Source organism: Balaenoptera physalus (genome assembly GCF_965194825.1).
Source record: "Balaenoptera physalus genome assembly, chromosome: 15".
NCBI lineage: Eukaryota > Metazoa > Chordata > Mammalia > Artiodactyla > Balaenopteridae > Balaenoptera > Balaenoptera physalus.
Window position 1 is genome coordinate 97,229,779 of NC_138894.1, and position 23,135 is coordinate 97,252,913.

The 23,135-nt window shown below is 57.9% G+C and overlaps 1 protein-coding gene across 16 annotated transcripts in view; it reads left to right on the top strand.

Moving 5' to 3' along the window:
• Positions 1-23,135, top strand: part of MYT1L (myelin transcription factor 1 like) — a 417,110-nt gene that overhangs the window by 382,972 nt on the left and 11,003 nt on the right. For all 16 annotated transcript variants that reach the window (XM_082427029.1, XM_082427020.1, XM_082427023.1 and 13 more), the window contains 3 exons: positions 1,633-1,716; positions 2,965-3,186; positions 19,262-19,353. In XM_082427029.1, the coding sequence (XP_082283155.1) occupies positions 1,633-1,716; positions 2,965-3,186; positions 19,262-19,353 (398 nt within the window). The remainder of the gene's footprint in view (positions 1-1,632; positions 1,717-2,964; positions 3,187-19,261; positions 19,354-23,135) is intronic.

Sequence of the window (23,135 nt, forward strand, 5' to 3'; positions counted from 1 at the left end):
CAGGACGCAAGAGCCACAGGACTCGTGGGAGAGAAGACCCGGGAACGGCCGTGGGTGACCCAGCCTCCGGCCCCTGAGAGCAGCAGACGGGAGGGGCGTGGGCTCGGCCGGGGAGGATGGTAAGTTTTCCGGTAGCAGCAGCGACGGTGTCCCAGCCCCTGCGGGCAGCGGTCGTCGGAGCACGGCTTGCAGAGGGGCGGCTGGGAGTCATCGCCACCTGGTACCTGGAGACCAAGGAGCCGTGGCAGCGTGAGGACAGAGCAGGGCCTGGCGGGGGACCGGCTCAGCACGGGCAGAGCAAGCCAAGCGGACCGCGGAGTTTCCAGATCGCGGACCCGCCGAGCCGAGGCCAGACGCGGGCCCCAGCAGGACGTCAGGAGCTGCAGCCGGTCGTGCGGTGCGAAGGCGGCGTCCCGGCTCCCGCGGGTCACCGTGACCCGCCCGGATAAGAGCAGTTCTCACAGAAGACCCGGGGGGGCCAGAGGGGTGAAAACGCAGCCCCCACTTTCTAAATTTTTATCCAAAAAAGGAGAGAGATGGAGGGAGCAGGAGAGAGTGAATCAAGGCCCACGCACCCTGTCTCTTTCGCTGTCCCGTAGAGGGTGACAGGTGAAGCGGCGGAGGGAGGGAGGCCGCATGCGAGGGGAGCTGGAGCACGTGAAAATGGAGACGCGAGGGGCGGGGGGCTCCGGACCCTGCCCCACCCCTGTGGGGAGCTGCAGCTTTGCAGAGAGGAGCCAGGCACCTGCACAAACGTGGAACAGCACCAAGGAGACGGCCGTGATGGGATGATGGGGTGATGGGGGTGGCCCCCATGACAACCAGGCCCTTGCCTGAGGGCCAGCGTGCCCAGACAGAAGCCAGACCCGGCAGGAAAGCACGTACTGAGGTCAGGACGGTCGAGCGGAGGGCACAGCCCGCCCGGACGCGCCCTGGCTCAGCCCTGGGGCCTCTGCCTCCGCACTTCCCTGGGGGCTCCAGAAACGGTCCAGTGCCGGGTTCTCCAGTTCTCTGCAGAAATTCCCGCTTATTCTATATAATCTCACATCTGATAGCCTAATAGCCTACAGTTAGCTGTTGTTGAACAGAAAAAAACTCATATGTAGACATTCCAGCTAGCAAAGTTCCTTTAGACAACGTGAGCCGCTATTTCCAAAATTCCAAAATTAAATAGAATAAGCTTGGTCAGCTTGCACTGCATCTTCTGCAGATGCCATGGGAAGCCGTATTCAGGTACATGGGGACGGATGCCCAGGACACGCCCCCTCCCAAGACGAAGGGCTCTGGAATCTGGCCACAGGAATGCCACCAAGAAGGACTGGGGAGGCGTGCGTTTCTTCCTCCCCGTGGCCCCTTCTGTGCAGGAAGCTCATCCCCCTCTGGCAAGTCAGCCCGGCCTCTCCTGGCGACTCCTGACACCGGTTTCTCCCACCCAGGCTCTGGGCGCCCTCGCAGGGGCCTGACCATGTCTGAAGGCCTAGGGGGAGCACAGAGGAGCTGCCCCCAGGATATCGTTTTCATGCCAAGAAGTACCAGCTTCTGGAGGAAACTGTGTCAGAGCCCCATCGACAGTGAAAGGGGCTTGCAGGGTGAACAGCGTGGGCGCTTCCTGAAATCACACTTCTTCCTTAGCCTTTCAGGTTGCCCGAGAGCCAAGAAGAGTGGCATCAGGATAGCACAGAGCAAAGAGGACAAGGAAGACCAGGAGCCAATCAGGTATGTGGGCCGGGGGGCAGGTCAGGGGAAGCGGGGGGCTGGCGGGGAGGTCAGGCTTGCAGAGGTCGGTCAAGCGTGAGGTCACAGCATTGAAACCAGACCATGCACACCTGCTAACGGACCAGAAACATCCTCTGAATGACAGGTGAGGTGATAACCAAACATCCATCCATCCGCTGCTCTGAGTAACCTAAGTATAGGAAAGTTCCCTCTACCCTGGATGGGAAAAGCAGTGTAATTTACTGGGAAAGGCAGGTCCATGAGAGTATAGGAAGTTATTAACTACAACAGCTAAAGTGAACATTTGGCTGACTTCCAGCTTAGGAAGGTCGCTTAGCTGCCTGTACTCTGCTTCTCGCTAAGGCGGGATGGAGAGTACGGTGGGTAGAAGGCTAGCCCCCCACCCCTCCCCACAGGCATTTGCCCCGAACCGCTGCCCGGTGAGCCTGGATCTCAGAAGTCTGTGAGATAAACCTGTTGCCATCTTCCTGAAATTTTAATCTCATTCAGTGTCTTGGAGAAAAGTTTTGATTAAAACAAAAAAATTAACATTAAAATGTTTTTGCGGCTTGGCTGTGCGTCCTCAGCCCTTTGCCATAACCTGCAATAGAGAAGTTTCAGAAGCACGATTTAATTCCCTGTTGTTGAACCTTAGCTCCAACCAATGATTTTCCTATTTAAAAAAAAAAAAAGTGCTCCTGGGGTACCTCGTGCCAAAGCTATGCCAGGAAACTTAACTAAATACCACCTCTGCTGCTCAAAAACCTATCTAGCTGGAAGGGTATGCTGTGGTCTCAGAAAACATAGCCAAACAAATGAATATTCTCTAGCTCCTGAGAAGAACACAGGTTTACACAACAATCTTTTAAAAATAATCCTGCAATTTCCCATTGACTTTGCACATCTCCACCATAAAAGCTGTGACTCGCCTCTCAAACAGATGCCCGCATCTCACTTGCTCCAACAAACTGGTTCTTCCTTTTCACGCACGGCATCTGCATCCTTCACTAAGCCTGGACTTTCTGTTCCAGGAAACCTTCTTCCCACCTGCCCTGGACCAGGGTTTCCAGGAGGGTGAACTACTTCACGGCTCCGCTAGGTGGTGTCTTTTCGTGACTTTTCTTTTTCTTTCCTTCTGCTGCAGTAGAGGATGCTGGTTTGTCTCTCGTGTCAGGTTAACTTGACCTTGCTGTGGGGCCACCAGGCGTAGGGTGGCGAGACAGCCAAGCTTGCCCCTCTGTCCCCCAGGTGCCCCGTGCCCGGGTGCGATGGCCAGGGCCACATCACCGGCAAGTACGCCTCCCACCGAAGTGCGTCCGGGTGCCCCTTGGCGGCCAAGAGGCAGAAGGACGGGTACCTCAATGGCTCCCAGTTCTCCTGGAAGTCCGTCAAGACGGAGGGCATGTCCTGCCCCACGCCGGGCTGTGACGGGTCCGGGCACGTCAGCGGGAGCTTCCTCACACACCGCAGGTGAGTGCACCCGCCCAGGCTCTGTGCCGGGGGCGGCGTGGGGAGGCCAGGGGCGCCGCTTGGCCCGCGATGGCGCCACGCCCATCCCTCAGGTTGAGAGAGGAGACCCCGAAGACTATGGTAGCAACTCATGACATTCTGAGGCTCGGGAAAGGAGGAAACGAACAACTTTATTTTGAAAGGCACAGACGCGTCCTACCACGTCTGTATGTACGTAGAGGTTTCCAAATGTCTTTGATCAGGATCCCCAGAAAGAAATAGGCTGTCATTTTACCCGCGCGCGCGCACACGCTCACAGGAGTATCTGTGGATTTAGTTATTCGTTCTGGCTGAATATTGCAGGCAGGTCCCACTCGAGGAAAGTGGGTGGCACTTGGTTACAGGGGCCTCATCAGATACATCAGAAAACCTACAGAAGAGCCAATCTTCGCCACTGATTGTTATGTGCTTAATTGTAAAATATCTATATATGCGACTACGTTGCCTTAGAAGAAGAGGCTTGCTCTGTTGGAGCAAGTGGCTCCCTGTAGAAGTCAGGATGAATGACTGACGTGGACAAATCACAGGCGTGCCCCAGCTTCCCAGGATCCAGGTGGGGGGACACAGCATCACACATACGACGTAAACCCACGGGGCTCCCTCGGCCTCGCCGACCGCAAACCCCATGCACCTTGCCTCCATCTGCAAAACTGCATGGAACACACAATGAGCCAAACGGAATGATGCATGACGATGCGCCTCAACATTTTTAGGAAGTGATTTTATTGTGAAAGAAATTCCTGCTCAGGTAGAGACTCAGATGGGACGAAGGGGCCTAAAGAGAGACATGAGTGTCTTTCCCTGGCTCTCCCCGAGGTGGGAAGTCCCTGCGTCCCCCTTCAGAAAGCGCCCTTGAACAAAGAGGCACGCAGCCCGGCTTAACGTGCCCAGGGACACAGAGACCCCTGACCCCCATGGCACACCGGTTTCTTCTTTTTGATAGAAATAGATCACAGTGTTTCCTAGGTGTCTGCATGGGACGAGGGCTGGCCCTTCACCAGAACACCCCCGGGCCCAGCTGGTAGCAGGCGTGTCCTTGGCCGGGTAAACGTCTCACTCCCGCTCAGAGCGGCCCCCTCCTGCCCAGAGGGAGGGCTCGGCCTGCGGCCCCCAGTCTCCACTCTAGATGGGATGTTACCCGGCAGGGAACTCCCTTCTGCTGACCTCTGTACGTCCCTGTGCCAGGGTGTCTTCAGGGTACCATCCTAGAAGCAAAAATGCTAGTTTTTACATGTTGATAGGAAGTGCCAAAATGCCCTCCAAAAAGTGCTTACTTCCTTAAGTCTTGGGCAATCAATAAAATTTTTTAAAAATTTAAAAATCCTGCCCACACAACCTGTGAATGAGGGTATACGTGGTTGGCTAATCTGACACAAATGAAGACAAGCTCCGCTTCTCTGATTGAACGTAAGCACTCAGTGTCCAGAAACTACAGCAGAAGAGGGGGGCGTGCGCGTAACTGCTGCCTGTGTGGCGTTTGCTCGTTTCCAAGCCTGTGGCTGGACTGCTGCCTCAGAGTCGGAGGAATAACCCTTCGTTCAGAGCCCCCCAGCAGCTCCTGCTCGCCTTCGCGGGCTGGTTACTCAGCGCGTTCTCAGGGCTCGCAAGGGGGACGGCTCGAGCGCCCCGGACTCAGTCGAGAGTCGCTACCACCAGGTAGGACCCTCGGGGCTCACCCCTCCCCCGTGCTGCTGGGCTCACCCCACACACCTGCTCACCCTCCAGATTCACACCCAGGTGCCAGGACGGAGGTGATCTCGTAAAGACGCCCAGGCTCTCCTGGTTCCTGGCCTTCCCTGTTTCTTTTCCCCCAGGGGACACATCTCCCCAGGGCCTCTGGCCAAGAGGGGGGTGTTGATTCAAAGGCGCCTTTGCCTTGACCAGCTGGAGGGAACCTCTGGACGGGTCTAGTGAAGACAGGCACAGCCGGTGACTCCTGTGACTTGGGCAGAATCTCTCTCACTTAGAATTCCCTGTGACGTGCCCTGGGGTCTGCAGACAGCTCACCCAGAGCCCCAAGGAGGGTCCCGGGAGGAGCTCCCCGAGTCCAGGGAACAACCAACCAGCCTGGTCCGCCCAGCCTGCGCCGGGAGCCGGGGCTCTGGTCCAGGGCACCGCGGCTCCACCGTGAGATGGAGCTGGAGGGTGGACCCTCAGAGCATCTCAGAAGCAGCTCCGTGCGGGCCCTGCTTTGTGGTGGGCAGAGCCGCGCGGAGACTTTGATACTTTATTTCACAGTGAAGCTTAATCAGAACAGTCTGACCTGCTACCTGTCACCTCTGAGGAGGAAGGTTATGTAGATGCTGCGTGGAAAGGGCTGGGAGCCCAGGGGTGTCGGGTGACGGGCGGGCGCCCTCCGTCCGGGTGTGAATCTGTCTGGCGGGGCACGGGCGTGGGGTGGAGTGGTTAGAGAGATGAGCAGGACCCTGAGAGAGCTGACCTGCATTTTTTAAATTGTGGTAAAAAGCACATAACATAGAATTTACCGTCTTACCCATTTTTAAGTGTCCAGTTCAGGGGCAGTAAGTACAGTCTCATTGTTGTGCAGCCACTGCTACTGTCACCTCTGGAGCCCTTCACCTTCCCAGGGAAACCCTGTCCCTACTAGACACGCACTCCCAGCCCCCACCTCGGCCCCTGGCACCCACTCTCCAGCGGATCTGACCCTCTGGTCCTCACCTAAGTGGAATCACATGGTGTCTGACCCGTGATCGCTTATCTCGCACTGCATAGCGTCCTGGGGTCCCTCTACATCGTAGCCTGTGTCAGAATCGCCTGCCTTTTTAAGGCTGAATCATGTCCTGTCGCACGTCAGCCTGCAGTTTTCAACTGTTGAACAAGTTTTCATTTATTTTATTGTGTAGATGAAATGTTGCTCCCTGGAGGTGTAAGAACCGAAATCCTGGGCAGAGCATGGCTTGGGCACAAACACGGGCTTGGCAGGGTTTCCGTACGCCTCTTCCCCCGGAGGCCCAGGGCCTGGCCGGCTGCCCAGTTCCCCAGACCTTTAAGGCCTCAGTAAGGAGGGGCCTCCCAGAAAGACATGAGTGGTACCCTGAGATGCCATGTGCCATGAAAGCAAAGCAGCTTTTAGAATCAGGAAAAGAGCGGAAGGAAACAGAAATTCCTGTTTTATTGCTCTTTTCCTTCCAAGTTGTGACCACCCAGGGACATGATAAAGGATCACTTCCTAAGGTGCGTGGATGAAGGGGGAGCACCCGCCCCGGCTTCCGGGTCCCAGGAAGCCCACTCTCCCCACTTTCCTCTTTGGGAGGTGACCACACGGATAGTCTGGGAAAAGGACATTGAGAGGTGACACGTGCCCTGAGCTCCCACAGTCCCTGTTGGCTGCAAAATCATTTCCACTCATTTCTTCCGTGTAAGGATGGGTGGGAGGACCTCCTCCCGGTCCCTGTTTCCTGGGCAGAGCTGCTATAAAGGACTAGGAATGGGCTTACTCTATGGTTAGGATTGGCTGCGTCAAAATCGGCGGGTGGGGTGGGAGACAACACCTGGGAGTAGCTCATAGGGGCTCGGGAGCAAGGGAGGGTTTTCTAGGAGGGGTGAATCTGGATACGAGATTTACCTGAAGGAATGAAAGCAAGGGGTGAAAAGAACTAAAGGCACAGAGCGGTCACGGGGACTTGATGGGGCCAGATCTTGAGAGGCAGACCAAGGCACTGGGATCTCAGCAGAGGCACGATGAGGTGCCTGAAAGGGTACAGGGACTCGGGATTCCAGGATCCGGGTTAGAGGTGTCAGGAGCAAAGACAGGAGAGAGGATGCTCTTCCAGGGTCTCAGCTGGCTCGGGGGGCAATGGCTCAGCTGGCCGGGAAGGCCCCCCAAGCCTGGGTGCGGGTGTCAGGACTGTGTGTACTGTGGGGCCGATGATGCAGGAGGGAGGTAGGCTGGAGGGAGGGGGTGGGCAGGAGGGAGGGGGTGGGCAGGGGGTCTTTAACTGTGGAACCGCTTCTCTGTGTGCAGGTGTGCTGATCATACTGTGCCATCACCCCAGTCTTACCACTTTATGTAGATTAGGAAGATTCTCCAAAATTAAAGCCGCGATTCTAACCCTAACAAATAAATAAGTAATCTTAGAAGCAAGTCATCTCTCACTGAGCTTGACCAAAATAAATTTTTTTTAAATTACCTCCCAGACCCCCTTAAACCTCTTCCACCTGAACCACATGACCTAGTTTATTTATTTTCAGTTCCTCTACAGTTCTTTATAAATGAGTAGATAGGCTTTTTTAGGATGTTTATTGTGCTTGATACTTCCCAAGAGAATTGTGGTAAAAATAAGTCACCATATTGAGTACTTACTATGAGGTTTTTTTGCAATCAACCATCTTGTTTAATGTAAATATGAGCTGGATAGGCTACCTGCCTTAACAGATACACCCAAACTGGCTCCAAAGAGTGGAATTTTACCTCTTGCTCACATGACAGAACTGGATGAGGGAACAGGAGAAAAGGGCTCGGCCATCTTCATCACATTCTCCAAGGGTGGTCTTCATTCCACAGCCAGAGAGGGAAAGAACACGCAGGATCCACCTGGGAGATGTGGGAGCACGGATCACTTCCTTTACATCCCACGGGTGGAACCAGGTCCATAGCATCACCTAGTACAAGGGATGCTGGGAAATGTAGTCTACCTGGGATGCTGGGAAATGTAGGTCGTGTGGGATACTGGGAAATGTAGGCCGCGTGGGTGCTGGGAAATGTAGTCCACATGGGATGCTGGGGAATGTAGTCCTTGTGAGCTCAAGGAGAAGAGTGGGCCTTTAGGCACCTACCTCTCTGTAATGTGGAGAAGCCATAACTTTTACCAAAACCTACGTAAACAGGCAACCACAGCTCCCTGAGGTCTGCATAGTTCCCATTTTAGAGATGAGAACCCTACTGCCAGTAAGGAGGAAGCTGGATTCAACCAAGGACTGTCTGGGGGCTTCATCGGTGGACCATCTGTATCCCAGTCTGTCTGTCTGTCTGTGCATCTGCAAGACCAAACACAGGGCTGCCGCAGGGCAGGTACTGAAGAAACCAGGTCTCATGGGCTGGAGCCCAGGGAGAGGGAGTGAAGAGGGCTGACCTCTTCGTCCCGCCCAGCCATCCCGCCAGGAGGAATGCCCACTGCCCTTGGCCTCTGAGGACGGGTCCATGTCTGCCCCGGAGCACGGAGGTGGGCCTTCCGTTCCCTCTCAGACTGAGGCCAGGGCCATGCTCGCCCAAGCCACACGTGGGGACGGAGGACACTGAAGCAGCCCCAGAGTTCCTTACTCAAGACCCGCTGATGGTAAATCCAGATTCCACAGCGTCGCAGCCCAGGAGCTGTGATCCGGCTGCAGACCAGCCCTGCCCCTGCTGCCTCCTGGGCTCTCGTCCAGGCCCCGGGGCTGTCATGCACCCCTTCCCGCCCTCTCTGAACCCCAACCTCCTGCTCCTGCTGCCTCCTGGGCTCTCGTCCAGCCCCCGGGGCTGTCATGCACCCCTTCCCGCCCTCTCTGAACTCCAGCCTCCTGGCCGGAGGGGGGGGGGAACAGGAGGCATGGCCAGGGCCCCCCAGACCCGCGGGTGGTCTTCTGTTTGACAAAAGCATATTGGAAACATCGTACTTCGCTCTACGACTAGAGGAAACGTCTGCATTTTGGATTTCTCTGTGAGCTGCAGGAGGTGAGGAGGGTGGAGGGTCGAGGTGGCCCCTCCAGAGGAGTAGTTGCTGTCGGGGGTGGAGAACATTTTCATGCAGAGCAGACCTCGTGCTGATCTGGTGTGTTTGCGGGACTCAGCCAGCTGGGCCCCCATTTCACTCCGTAACCCTGAGTCGTCCGACCAGGCTGCCCGTCAGGAGGACAGAGGAACGCCGAGCAGCCCTGTTCTCTGCTTTGGTTTGGATGCGGGAAGAGGCTGGGCACGCGGCAACCCCGCCCCCCGCAGGGGGCTGCTCTCTGCTCTGCGCGGGGCTGGGACCCCCAAGCGGAGGGGTGCAGCGAGGCCCCGCGGCGGGACTAGTCCTTTCTGTGGGGAGGCTCCCGGGGCTGCGGGCCTCCTGCCCTGACAGAGCCGGCGCCCCCAGAGGAGGCGCCACGATGATGAGCCGCCAGCACCAAGAAGCCCCAGTCATCACGGCCACGTGCCTCACTGCCCCTGCTTCACCCGCTTCCTTGGAGCTGCTCCTTGGACCACTGGCCTTACTGGTCCCACAGCTGCATGGGAAAGCCTTCGGGGGATTTGAATCCACTGCCCTTAAAAGCCCAGCTTCCCGCCGGGTCCCTGGTCCAGGTGCCCCCCTGGGAAAGGCCCCACATCAGGCAGCTCGGCCCGTCCCCTGGGCACCACCCTGCGCCGACCTCTGTCCCCGAAAGCACCTCAGGCGTCCCGACTGTTTAATCTCCGCATTCCAATATCGGACGAAAAGCACTAAGGAGGGGAAAACTCAGATCCAACATCTGTTCCAAACCGTGAATCCCAAAAGGTCCATGACTGTTGGGAGCCGGGGTCGCAGCTGCCAGCATCCTGGTCCTGAGCCCGCAGGCAGCCCTGGGGCAGGCCTTGCTGGGGAAGCACCACCACCTCGTTCGGTGTTCTCAGACTCCGCCTCCCGAAGCGCGCCCACGCCCATCGCCTGTCTACCCCGGGCCTGGGGCGCATCCGGCAAAGACTGGATGGGCACGCCTAAGCGTCCACCTCACCTGGAGCTGGGCTCGCAGGGGCGCACGCGCCCAGGCTGCTTCCCCCGCAGGTTTCTGGACATTTTCTCACCAGTCCTCTAGGGAACCGCAAACGCAGGGGCTCAAAGCCGCACCCCGCTGCTGTCGGAGTCTGCAGGTTGCAGTTCAGCCTGGCCGCACCAGCTGGAACCAAAGTGTCTGCAGGTGCGTTCCCACCCAGCCCACAGCCCAGGGCCCACCCCAGAGCTCATCCGGGCCTCGGCAGAATTCAGCTCCTCGAGGCGCCAGGACCGAGGCCCCATCTTCCTGCTGGCTCTCCGTGCTGGAGGCTCCCTCGGGTGCTGGCCACGCGGCCCTCAATACGGCAGGGGGACAGGCCCCGCCAGCCGTCCAGGGCTGTTTCTGCATCATCACCGGGTCACGGGGGGGGCCTCCACCCCATCACCTGGTCACGGGAGGGGCCACCCCATCGCCAGCACCTCTCTCTCCAGGATGGGGTTAACCTGGCCTGGGCACCTCGCAGGGACCCAAGGGCTGGTTTAGAACTCGGCCTCCCACAAGCTTGCTGCTTTGGCCACAGTGCAGGGGTCTGTGGAGAAATAAATCTCTTAAAACAGTCCTGCCCCAAGAAGCTTGGCCTGTCACAATTTTATAGGGAAAAGCAATGTACAAACAAAAAATTAACAATATGAACACACAAGGTAATTTTTCTCTCCAACAAACAGATGGAGAAACTGAAGTCTTCAAAGCTTTCAGGTCCAGAATGTGATTCAATCTCAGTTACACACACACACACACACAAACACACACACACACACGTGGGACTTTTGACTCTTCCGATCATTTCCGATCAGGACAACATCGCCCTCAATTCTTAAGCGAACCTGAAGTAGGTTTTCAGGAACTCAGCAGTTTCTAAAATGTGATTGTGTTGTAACAAATCCAAAGTCCACACGTCCCCCCATTTTCTGTGACTTTCTCCCTCCTGTCCTCACTGTGGGACGAGAGCCTAGCCTGGGGCCTCCAGCACTGTGCCCCCTGCATCCACCAAGGGTGTCCCTCCCGGCCAGCGGGCAGCCTGGGGCCTCCCAGGTCATCTCGTCTGGCCGTCAGCCCACGTGGCTGGCCCTTGGTATTCCTGGCCCCACAGGCCTCTCCAGCCAGCTTCCCCCCAGCATCCGCCTCCCCAGGCCTCTGAAGGGCAGGCTGCTCTCGGGGGAGGGGGTGGGGAGTCTGTCCCCGGCAGCCAGGTCTCTGCTGCGGCCCTGTTTCTTGCCGGGCGTGGGTCTCCTCTCCGGACCTCCAGCACCTCAGCTCTCTTCGCTTCTCCATCTCTTCTCCTTCCCCTTCTCTAGGAATCTTTATCTCGCCAGGATGAATTCTTCCAGAACCACAGCCTGTGCGCTGACTTCTTTCTGACTCTGGGATCCAAAACACTGAGACTTTGAAACTCACAAGCCCTTTCTCTGCTTTCAGCTCTAAGGCAGCACATGCTTCTCCTTCTAGCAAAGCCGGTGGTGAAAGAAAGAGGAAGAACAAAAAAACGCATCAGCTAAGGAACACTGGTTCCCACCCATGGCTCCCTGCACTGACCCCAGCCGGTGCGTGCCGTGCAGCCCCACCCGGTCAGCAGGGCAGCGTTCGGGGGCACCGCGACATGGCCAGGCCTCCCCGCACCCCTGAGGTCCAGACACTAGGGCCACAGGGACGTGAGGGCACAAAGATGAGGCTGGGGTGAGGAGTCACCAGGCCCACAGCCTGCAGAGGGAGCGTCCCCTCCACGTCCTGAGAGCGGGAGGACCGGGCAGCTGCGACAGACCCCCCCCCGGCCTCCCCGCCTCCTTCCTGGCCTCGTTCCCCCGGACGCATGTGGGGACCCCGTGCTCCGGTCCTCAGGACGGTTAGAGAAACGCTCACACTAATGTCTTTGCTGGTGTGCTCCTGCCGAGCTTTGCTGGGAGGCGGCGCTGGCCCCGAGCCCCTCGTGTCTCCATCCCTCTAAAGGCAGCGTGCTCCCCGCGAGCTGCCCGGCCCCCCAGGCGCTCTGTCCAGGCCTGCGTGCACCCGACACGCTTTGTCCTCTGTTCATCCCCCTGAGCAGCGTGGAGTTGGAAGAAACGTCCTGGGAACCAAATAGCACAAGAGGCCAGAGCCCTGTGCACTGGCCCCGCGGGTGGTGTCACCGGCAGGTCGTGAGCCTCCGTGACTCTAGAGAAATGGGGAGAAAATGCCCCCGTGAACTCAGATCCCTGAGAGAGTCAGCGGGGCCGCTCCAGTCCTTGCTGCGCGTGCTACAGAGTCTTAGACGTAAGGTGAGCTTAACACGTCTGCCACGGTCGCCCTCTCCTCCTCGAATTCCCTTTGCAAGAAGACTCTGTCTCCAAAAACCTGCCCGAGCCCCCAGAGAAGGCTCGCTTCCTCTGAAGAACCGATGACACACTCCGGGGCTCTCCCGCCAGCCCCTCTGAAGGCCGATGCCGCCCCCCGGCACAGAATGCGTGATCGGCTGCCGTGTCCCGCTGGCTGCTCTGTCATCACCAGATGTGCGAGGCTGCCGGGCCCACGGCTGACGTCCAGTCCCCATGACACTTAATGTTGTTTGATTTCAGTTAATACAACCTGAAATGTAACCCAAGCGGGCTGGGGGCTCCCACCCTGGACGCCCTGCAGGCCCCGACACACTGCGCCCGGTTCCTCTCCCAAAGCTCCGTGGCCCCGTGTCCCTTGGGGTCCCCCTCTGCCATCCTCACGCCGGGTCCCCCCTCCCGGAACGCGCCCTGAACAGTCCCACTGCGCAGCCAGGGGTCCAGCTGGGTGAGGACACGCCTGGCCACACTTGTCACCACTGGCCAGGGAGCCGGGCCCCGCGTCCCCCTCTCCTACGGCGCCTTTACCCTAAGCTCTTAGTGCCGGGGGGTGTCTCCTCTGTTATCATCTGTCACCCCCCAATGCGTCAATGCCGCTTGAGCTCATGGCAAAAACTCATATTTACAGAACAGTTATGTTCACATATCCAAAAATTGATAGAAATGTCATAGGAAATGGGAAAACACCTGGATTAGGAGTCCAACGTTAATTAACAAGTATGATGGGATCAGTTTCCTAGGCTGCCTGACACACACCACAAACTGGTGGCTTCAAACAACAGAATTTATCCTCTTGGCGTCGGAAGACAGAGGTCACGACACGGGCAGGGGCATGAGGGGATGGCAGTCCTGGGTGTCAACCCAGTCTCTGCCCCGTCGTCACCGGCTTTCCTCTGTGTCTCTCTCGTAAGGACCCAGTCACGGGACGAGGCCCTCCACCCCAGCACGACTTCATCTTGACTCAGCGGCATCTGCAAAGGCCCCATTTCCCATAAGGTCCTGTCACAGGTTCTGGATGTTAAGGTGTCAGCATTCCTTTGGGGACGTGATCAGCCCCCAGCAATGATTTACAAGAATGTGAGCCCCGGGCTTCCTAGAGACAAGCAAAAGGAGAAACACAGAGAGAAGCAGGTTCCCCGCCGTCTGCTAGGATGCGGCAGGAGAACGAGTGGGGCTCAGGGCGGTGGGGACACTAGGTGTGGTCCCGCGTCACCAGGCCCAGGCCAGCAGGGCTGACCCAGCTCCCGGCTCCATCCCCCGTGGCTCTGCCCTCTGACCCCCACCCACCCGGGAGCTTCGTCTCTAGGCTGTTTCTGTCCCTGGATGGTCTGTCTTTGAGGATGCTCCCCTGGGTGTCATGGCAACACTTAAGCTTCCATCCCCTGGACCAGGTGTGCCTACGATGTGGCCACCAGTGCCACCGTCACTCCAGGAGGGAGAGACCGCCACACTGGCCCCCAGGAAAGGGGCAGGAAGAGCACGCACATTACAGCAAAGTGCCCGTGGACCCCAGACCTCAGCGGGCATCTCTACGGAAAATCCTGGTCAGACGCCGCAGGCCGAGAACACACTCATCTCCGCTCAATCTCAAAACTCTACGGAAGTGACCTACTCTCAGTTTATAAACCCACAAAGCTTTTTAAACGGTAAAAAATTTTTAAAAGCGAAGTGAATTCCATCTCGTCCACCAAGTCCTGGGAGCTGCAAAGCTGACGGACAAATGACTCAGACCTGCATCTCCGGGAGAGGAAGGGGTGGCGGGGGACATGGGTGAAGGGGGAGCTCGGGGGGCTGCAGATCCCACAGAACCCACAGACCAGTGGGCCCTCTGCGGGGGGTTCGGAGAAGGCTTGAAAACAGAGGACTAGTCCAAAGTCTCCATAAGAAGCAGCCTGACCCCTAGATGTCCAGCCCATGCCTCCGTCACCCCAGTGCAGTGGGAAGCTCTGGCCTGGGACCCCAGGAACAGCTGGACACAGGGGTGGCCCTTGTGCTGGACTCAGGAGCATTAAGTGAAACGTGGAGGCCCCGCCGGCCCCCAGCTTGTCTCAGAGCCGCTGTGGCCACTCCAGCCCATACAGACAGGGGGTGCTCTACCCCCGAAACCAGCAGGTCCCAGAGAAAGGTGTGATGTCTGGAGAATGGGAATGAACAGCCTGGGATTTCCAGCTATTTAAGGGATGAGCCAGGTAACAGGACAGAAAGCAAAATAAACACACTTAGAAGAAGACAGAAAAGGAAAAAAAGCTCAGAGAAAACAGACATTTCTGGAAGGAGAAGACTTTAAAAAAAAAAGCTGTGGGCTTCCCTGGTGGCGCAGTGGTTGAGAATCCGCCTGCCAATGCAGGGGACACGGGTTCGAGCCCTGGTCTGGGAAGATCCCACATGCCGCGGAGCAACTGGGCCCGTGAGCCACAACTACTGAGCCTGCGCGTCTGGAGCCTGTGCTCCGCAACAAGAGAGGCCGCGATAGTGAGAGGCCCGCGCACTGCAATGAAGAGCGGCCCCCGCTCGCCACAACTAGAGAAAGCCTTCGCGCAGAAACGAAGACCCAACACAGCTAAAAATAATAAATAAATAAATAAATCTATTTAAAAAAAAAAAACCTTATAACAACAAAAAAAAGCTGTGATTTGTCATCAGACAGAAAAGGAGGATAGAAAGAATATTATAAGTTATTACATTCATAATTCAAAAAACATTCAGAGAACAAGAAAGATCTCTTAAAAAAAAAAAAAGGTAAGTAAGACGTAAAAATCCACATAGAAAGTTAGAATACAAAGCTGAGGAACTCTCCCTTAAATTATAAAGAGGTGAGAAAAGAAGATAATATTTTAAAAATAGAGAAACAATTGATGTGATTTAATAACCAACAACTAGGAGTTTCTGAAAAAGTAGAGAGAAGAGAGAAAATGGAAGAAAGAAAATGATCAAAGAAGGAAACCAGAAAAACCTCCCGGACCAAAAGTCTTGAGTTTTTGGGAGCTTGAGAGTTTTGAGTTTTGAGAAGATCTTGGGTTTCTGAGTTTCGAGAAAGACCTCAAACTCAGAAAGACCTCGCGAGTAACCAGTGCAGTGAAGGGAAGGTGCCCCATCGGCCAAGCTGCCCCCAGAGGAACGGTCACAGGAGAAGCCTGGGGGCTTCCTGGGACTGCAGGACCACCCCTCCCCAGCACCCAGGCCCCCCCGCAGGAAGTACCAGCCTCGCTGTCATAAACAAACGTCATTCTCAGCCACACCAGAGGGACACTCGCCCAAGAGATGAACTTTAGAGCCCCCTCGATTCAGCAGTGTCGGTCACAACACTGTCAGGAAAAGAACACCTGAGGAAAGACCCTCCGAAGGGCCATCCCTGTAGGTTGTCTGACTCCATACCTGCTTTCACCTGCCCAGCACTGGTACTGAGCGCCCTGGGGCTCAGCAGCAATTCCAGGCAAGAAGGGGGGTCAGAAGTGTATGAGCAACCCTAGCAGGAGTGCGTGAGTCACTCAGTCCCCCGTCCGCGGCGGGGAGAGACCCCAGCGACCCTGTGGTACCCACCAGCTGGGACCCAGATGCTCGCAAAAGCCTCGTTCCTCCATAATGCCATCAAAATGCATGGACGGAGGGGAATCAAGCAGGAGAAACAAAGCGATTGCAAAGCCTGCTACTCTCCTGTCTGACCCACAGCCCCTGCAAATTGACACCTGCGACTGGGAGACCCCCGTCTGTCCCAAGCCCCAGGTGGGCACAGAGGCTCCTGCCCCAACGCTTCCCTCCCTCCACGGCTCAGGGCATGCTTTCGACACCAAATATGTTTTTGGAAAAACTCAGAACGTTGTGAGGGGGATAAACTCCAAATCCACATCTTGGGCTGAGAAGGAACCACAAGGACACCCCTTCGCACTGAGATGGGAGCAGTTCAGACAAATAATCTGGGGGCAGAAATTCCATGGGGGTCAGAGGACATCCTGTGCCCCCAACACATCCCCCGTGGTCTCAGGAAGCAAATTCAAAATTGGCTGCTCCGGTGAGTGTGACGTGTGCCCTTGGTGTTAACGCCGGTTCCCTCACTCAGCGTCTGCCTGCAGTGCCCGCCCCCGAGAGTCCCCAGTGTTACGACGCAGATGGTAACAGTAGTGCAGTGCCCGTCACCAGGAATCAGCTGGTGACACGTCCACAGTGTTACGATACAGAGGGTGGCATTAGCATAGGAATCTATGCTGTACAGGGAGGTACCACGTCCTTACTAGAGTATTTTAACATCAATGGTGAAATCGTAAACAGTGAAAAGAACAAGGTACCTAACAGCCCACCCGCACTTCTTGGGAGAGAGACTGAGTCACAGGGGCCTTTCATATCGGGGTCCTTTATTCTCGATTCCCAGCCACTCTGGGCCGTGAACAAACACCAGAGCAAGACACCCCACGCGCTCTCGAATTTCTTACTTTCCTCCCAGTGGACAACTGCACGGCCCCGAGTCTTTCTAACCACCCCCCTCCCAGAAATTTTTACTTATTGAGCTATTTTCAGGGGTGATGTTCTCCTGAAGGAAGTGCCACTCGGGGGGATGTCCTCATAAAACGCTGGGCCTCCGTCTCCTCTGTCCCTCTCTGAAGCCCTGGGCAGTGTCTGCCTGGAGCCTCCCAGGAATTCCTGGTGGAGCCGGGGCCAGACGTCTGGGGCCCCAGAGGTGGGTGCTGGTGCAGACACGGGTTAACTCTCTGCTGCCTGGAGCCTGGTTTTAATTAGAAGCGTCTCCATAAGGGCCGCTGGGTCTCCGCTTCAGGACTCTCCTCTCACCACACCGAGATCCCCCCGGGGTCGCTCCCTGGCAGGACTCGGGCAGCGGACTTTGCCCTGAGATCCTGGACCAGCGCAGACCCGGGGCACCCGGTGCGGTTGGCTCGGGCCGCCACTAGATGGCACTGCGCCCTCGCCGGGCACCTGCCACCCGGCACCGGCGCCGGGCCTGCTCCGGACGCTTCCAAATTTGACCCAGGCTGGGATGCAGTCACTGGATCGGAATGGGAGGAACACGGTGCAGGCGTGTTTGCACAGAACACATCCTTCTGTGGGCCTGTCTGTGTCTCCTAATTTAGTTCCCAGCTCTGGCTGAAGGACACCGTTATTTGTCATTCTCGGCTGGCAGTTCAGTTAACTGGAAGCTAGGAGAAGCAACTGGAGACGGAAATCTGGTTCTGACCCTCAACGTGGGTTCAGGAGTCTGTGTTTTAAACTGTTTCCAGGCCATTCTGCTGCTGCGCATCCGGGTTTGGGCCCCGCCAGCCTGGTGGTGGGTGCGTGGAGACACCCGAGTCCCTCCCTCCGCTGGCTTCTGCGTGACCGGACTTCCTTCTCGTTACTTTCCGCCCTCACTCTGTCCTGTAGCTCCCTCTCCCACTTCTGTTCATGCAGGAGAATCGGAGCAGGCAGTCACGTGCTGTGCACAGCTTCCAATCCACAAGCGTCCCGGAGCCCCTGGGCACACCTGGCGACGTGCTGGCCTCTGAGCATAAGGCCTCGGGGGTGATGGCCCCAGCGAGCGCTAACAGCATGCTGTGTCACCCTCTGGGGTGACGTCCCACGGCCCCGTCCTTCCCCTGTAAATCTAGAAGCTCCGTGAGCGAGCGCAGGGCCCGGTGAGGCTCTGGGAAGAGTAGCGGGCACGGCGGGCACTCGGCCTCTCGGGGAGAGTCCTGCACAGTTGCCAGACGCAAATGTCTCCTCGAACCAGCACCTCGGAGCTTCCTCGTGCAAACATTTGTTGTACGAAGGTGTCCTCCCCCAAAACACCTGCTAAAATCCCCATCAGAAAAAGTATTAGAAAATGTATCTGAAGAGACGTTCAGAAGGCCTCCCTGTATAAACGCAGATGTCCCAGGGATGTTGCTTAGTGGCCGCGTAAGTGTCACTCTCTAAGGACAGGGTCCATCTAGCCCTGAAAATGCGGGCGAGATACAAAGTGATACACGTGGTATGAATATACGTAAAATGTTGTACATATACACTGGTTTACATTTCACCTGCATGTGAAGCGCCAGAGGGACCCTGACAAGGGTGCAGCAGGGCCCTCCTGTGTGGCCCTTTGAGGTCGTAGCCAGGTGCGGGGCGAGGGGTGCGGAGGCCCAGGCTTGGCCCCCCTGGAAGGTGCTCAGGTCGCTGTCCTCAACATGGACCCAGAAAGCAAGACAGAGGGAGGGAGGCGTCCTGCAGAGACGCTGCTCAGACCAGGTCCCAGCTCAGGACGCAGAGCACACGCGGACCGGGCGGACGACCGTTCACGAGGTTAGGAGGCGGATGGGGGCGTGTGGACCCCGACAGCTGAGGGTGTTGGCACCGTTTCAGACGCTCAGGTGGCACACTGACGCTGAGGCTGTGTCTGGGGGTTTCTCCCTGATGACTACCGGGGGGGGCCCTGGTGAGTCAGGATGCGAGGCTGGGTGAGAGCTCATCGCTCTGCCCCTTCTGCTTTTGCACGTTTGACGTTAAGTTTTGAATCCAACCCTTCTGTAAGTTTGAGACTTTCCACAATAAGGAAGTTTTTTGTACTTTTATTTACTTTTGGCCGCGCAGCACGGCCTGTGGGATCTTAGTTCCCCGACCAGGGACCGAACCCGAGCCCCCTGCCGTGGAAGCGAGGAGCCCTATCCACTGGACCGCCAGGGAGGTCCCAATAAGGAAGTTTTTAGAGCGAGAGAGTCGCTCCCTCAAAGTCCCAGGGGCCCTCAGAAGGCTCATCGCCCTCCCGCCCGCGCCCCAGCGGTCAGACCTCGCCCCAGGCCACACTGCGGCCCTGCGCTGCGTGCCCGCCCCGAAGTCCGCCGTCCACAGACACCTGCCTGTGGGCACGGCCGGCCCTGCCCACCTTCCGCTCTGGTTCCCCATCTGTAGGCGGCCCTTTGCCGGCAACCAGCCCAGTCGGGTGACGTGGGGACCTGCAGCCCGTGGCAGTTTTCCCTGCAGGCCCGGGGGTCCCCCGAACCTGCGACTAACTCCACCTCCTGTCTCGTCCCCAGCTTGTCGGGATGCCCGCGGGCCACGTCGGCCATGAAGAAGGCGAAGCTGTCGGGAGAGCAGATGCTGACCATCCGGCAGCGGGCCAGCAACGGTAACCACGTGCGCCCAGCGCCCAGCGCGCACCGCCCCACTGCGCGCCCCCCACCCACCGCCACCGCGTCGGGGCCACGGCCACAGCCCGGCCGTCCTCGCGGCCCCGGTGGAGCCCAGGCACAGCCTCGTCCCTTCGGGAGGGGGCAGCGGTCACTTCCGCTGGGGCAAAGCCGGTCCACCCGGGGGAGGCGGCCTCCCCACGGCCCTCCGCGCCGGGTGCTGGGTCAGGGGCCACACGCAGCCCACGGCTGTCTCCCTCACCCTCACTCTGGGGCGTGAGCTGCGTCCGTCTGTCTGCCCAGCCCTCCTTCCAGACGCTCCCTGGCCCACCGCAGGAGGTGCGCAAAGATGCGGGCGGAACGCACGCAGGGGGCGCGGGCCTCGGACCCCGTCCCAGCCCGACCTCAGGGCCCTGGGTCGTGTCCGCGAGCTCGCCTGCTTGCTACAGTCAGTTAGTGGCCCCAGACCAGCGCTCGCGGTGCTTTCAGGGCCACGGGGAGGGGAGGAGAGCCTGACGCTCCGGCCACTTTCCCGCGAGGCCCATCCTCTCTGCCTTCTCCTCGTGGCTCAGCCGTAAATGAGGGTCCTCTTCACGGTCTGTGGGGCGCTGCGTTTGTTGATTTTTTGTGTTTTCCCGTTGGAGACGCCACTGTTGAAAAGGCCCCCAGAGCAGGGCAGAGGTGCCGTCTGGTGTTCTGGGCGTAAGGGGGCCGTGACACACCTTAGGGAGGAAACCCGCGTCAGACAGGCTGCTGGCCGAGACTCCGGTGTTAATGAATCAGTACGCACGTTAAATGAGGACGTGTCTTTCACAGAAACACACACGCTGATGCGCTGATGCCCGTATTGCCACCAGAGGCTCGCGGGGGCGTGACCGCGTGTGTCCCTGGGAGCTGGGGTCCAGCGGTCCCTAGTGCAGTGTTTGCAGTGACTCAGGAGGACAGAACTCACGCTTATGGAGACGAGTGCAATTGTAGTCACTCAGCAGAGTGGCCTGTGAGAGCCTCCCCTCCCAGCCCCTCGAGGGACATTGTGAGGGACGGGGCTCGGGCAGAGAGGGGCGTACGGTGAAAGCGCTGAAGCCAGGCAAGGCGCCTCTCGAACTCCGCGCTCCCCAAAGGAACCAAGTGCCGAGAAACACGGGTCACCCCCGGGCTGGAGGCCTGGACCCACCGCAGGTAGCTCGGGCCCCAGGACTGGGTGGCGGATGGAGCCGACCCCGCCTCCTCCGCTTCCCGGGCTGCCCCGCACCCAGGATCCACGCAGACGAGGACCCAGCCCTGATGCGATCCTAGCCTGGCGACGCCTGGGGCCCGGCCGCTGCCCTGAGGCCTCCATGGCTCACCGGACACTCATTCTCAGTCCTGAGGACAGCACGAGGGGTTCAGCAGGAAACGTGCCTCACCTTGCCTCCCATCGTTTACCAGGAAGACAGTCAGGGCCACGACGCTTCCACCTGGAGGTTCAAATCCTGAGAGCCCCACCTCTGCTCAAGGCAGCTCAGGGGCTGGAGATGGGGGGCGGGCACCAGTTAGACGGAAGTTCTCAGACGCACCCGCCAGCGTGAGGAGCCCATCCCGAGACGCCAGGGTCACCAATGTCACTTCTCACTCAGCCATCAAGGGGCAGGGCGCGTTGCCAGAAAGAAAACGGTATCCACTGAGCTCTTTCCAAAATATTTAGCGCGACATTTCACCTGCAAAACATCCCCGGGGCTAAAGCAAAAATCCTTCGGCAAACTGATGTGAGTCTGCGCCAGCTTATGACTCCCGATAGACGGAGGGCAGTGCAGACACAGCAGGGAGAGAAGTGGAGAGGGCAGGTCTGCAAACCCGGAGGAGGAGGCTTCCCGCCGGGCGGGACAGCCGGGGAGAGCGGGGAGTCCCCCGGGCTGGCGTCTCTCATGGGGGCATCCAACATTCAGAATCCTTCTGTAACCGCCAGTCACAGCTGTTAACCAGAAAGGACTCATGCCCTCCGGGAGAGCAACCAGCCCCAGCCTTCATCCAGGCTGGGCACCCGGCTCCCGGCTCCACCCTGGTCAGTGGGGTCGCCCACGGGGTCGCCATCCACCCACCTCTCTGCATCTGAGCTCAGCTTCCTGATTTTAGGCTTCGGAATGTTTCTTCCTGCTGTAGGTTCTGTCACTTGCTTGTCCACAGACAAGGACCCTGGGAAGCCCAGGTCAGCTGGAGATGAAGCAGCAGAAGAGGGTCAAACCCAGGTCTTCCCAAGCCCAGTCTATGCTGGAGCCCAGGGCTGGCGGTCCCCTCACTTCTCACCTGTCGGGGCACCTTTTCTGCCAAGATCAGGGCACTTCTTAGTAAACCCAGAGCACACGTCATCCCGTGGACAAATGACCTCATCCCTGCGTGTGTCTGACCAAAGGGCAGGACTGTGGGAAATTCATTTCTGCTCTTTGGCGGACGGGAGTTCAGCAGTCACTGCCCCCTGCAGCTGTGCCCGACCTTCACGGTCAAAGGCGTGGCCCTCACTCTGTGTGAGGGAGAGACCATCTCTCACCCTCTCATCTCTTGAACATCCCGAGTGCAGACCTTACCTCACTCACCCTCCATGTGCAATGTGTCCTCTTAACAGTGACTGAGCACGGCGGCCAGGGGACCACCTGAAGCCCTAGGGCTGACTCGGGCCGGGCCGATCCTGTCCTGGGATCCGGCTTTTTCTCCCGAGTGTGTATCTGAAGAGGAAGGAGTGCATCCAAAAGTCTCTGAGGTTTCCTTCCGGCTCTAAAATCCAAGGTTCTTTCTTTTTCTTTCGGAAGTTTAGAGAGAGTCTGTGCCCGTCTCTCCCCCCCAAGACTCTCACTACCCTGTGTCTCCCCTGAGTGATCCCGCATCGTTGGTCAGCGCTCGGCTCTCCAAGCAGCCGGGCTCTGCAAAGTCATCAGGGGTCTCCTCCAGGACCCTCTGCACACGGTCACTCCAGGCCTGTGAGCATCTCTGCCCGGAGTTGGGCTGCAGGCGGCTTCGGGGCTTTGTTTTTTTTGTTTTTGGTTTTGGCCAAGCCTTCAGGAGAGAAGGAAAAGAAATAACGTTTTTCTGCTCTTCTCTTCTACTGTTTGGGATGGTGAGCTGAGGGAAGGCCCCCTCCCCCGCCTGCAGCTCTGTCCGGGGATCGCATGCACTTATTCATTTATATTCCCAGCAGCCCCAGGCGTGGGTACTGATGCTCCCCTTTACCTAGAAGGAAAAGGAAACTCAAAGCGGTGAAGAGGTGAAAGCAGTGCCAGGCGACCTGGGCGGGCACACCCGCAGCCAGGGCCCCGCCGTACCCCAGTGGCGCAGAGGGGCCAAGTCTCTGAGCCTACCTGGCTCTCTCTCCTCTCCAGAAGTGGGCTTCGCAGCCAGGCACTTGTACCCTGGGGCTCTCAAGGGTGACCTGGGGGCACGTCCACATGGATAGCTTTCATTCCAGACCCTCGAATTCCACCTGACTCACTAGAATCCGACAGTCTGAGAATCCATCTGTCATCTGCCAGCTCTTTCCCAGCTTCCCCAGCGTCACGGAAGAAAGGCTGCTCCCGAGTCCTGGACTCACACACGTGCAGGAACTTAACGAGGAGCCACTCACGAATGCTGGGCTCCTGAGGGCGCTCCCAAGAGGGCAGGAGGGCAGAGGGCAGGAGGGCAGAGGGCAGGAGGACAGGGCCAAGAGCTTCAGGAGGAAATGGTGCTGCAGCCTGTGCTCCTTAGTTCATCCAGGCAAAAACTCACATCTTCATCCATCCACCCATCCATCCATCCATCCATCCATCCATGC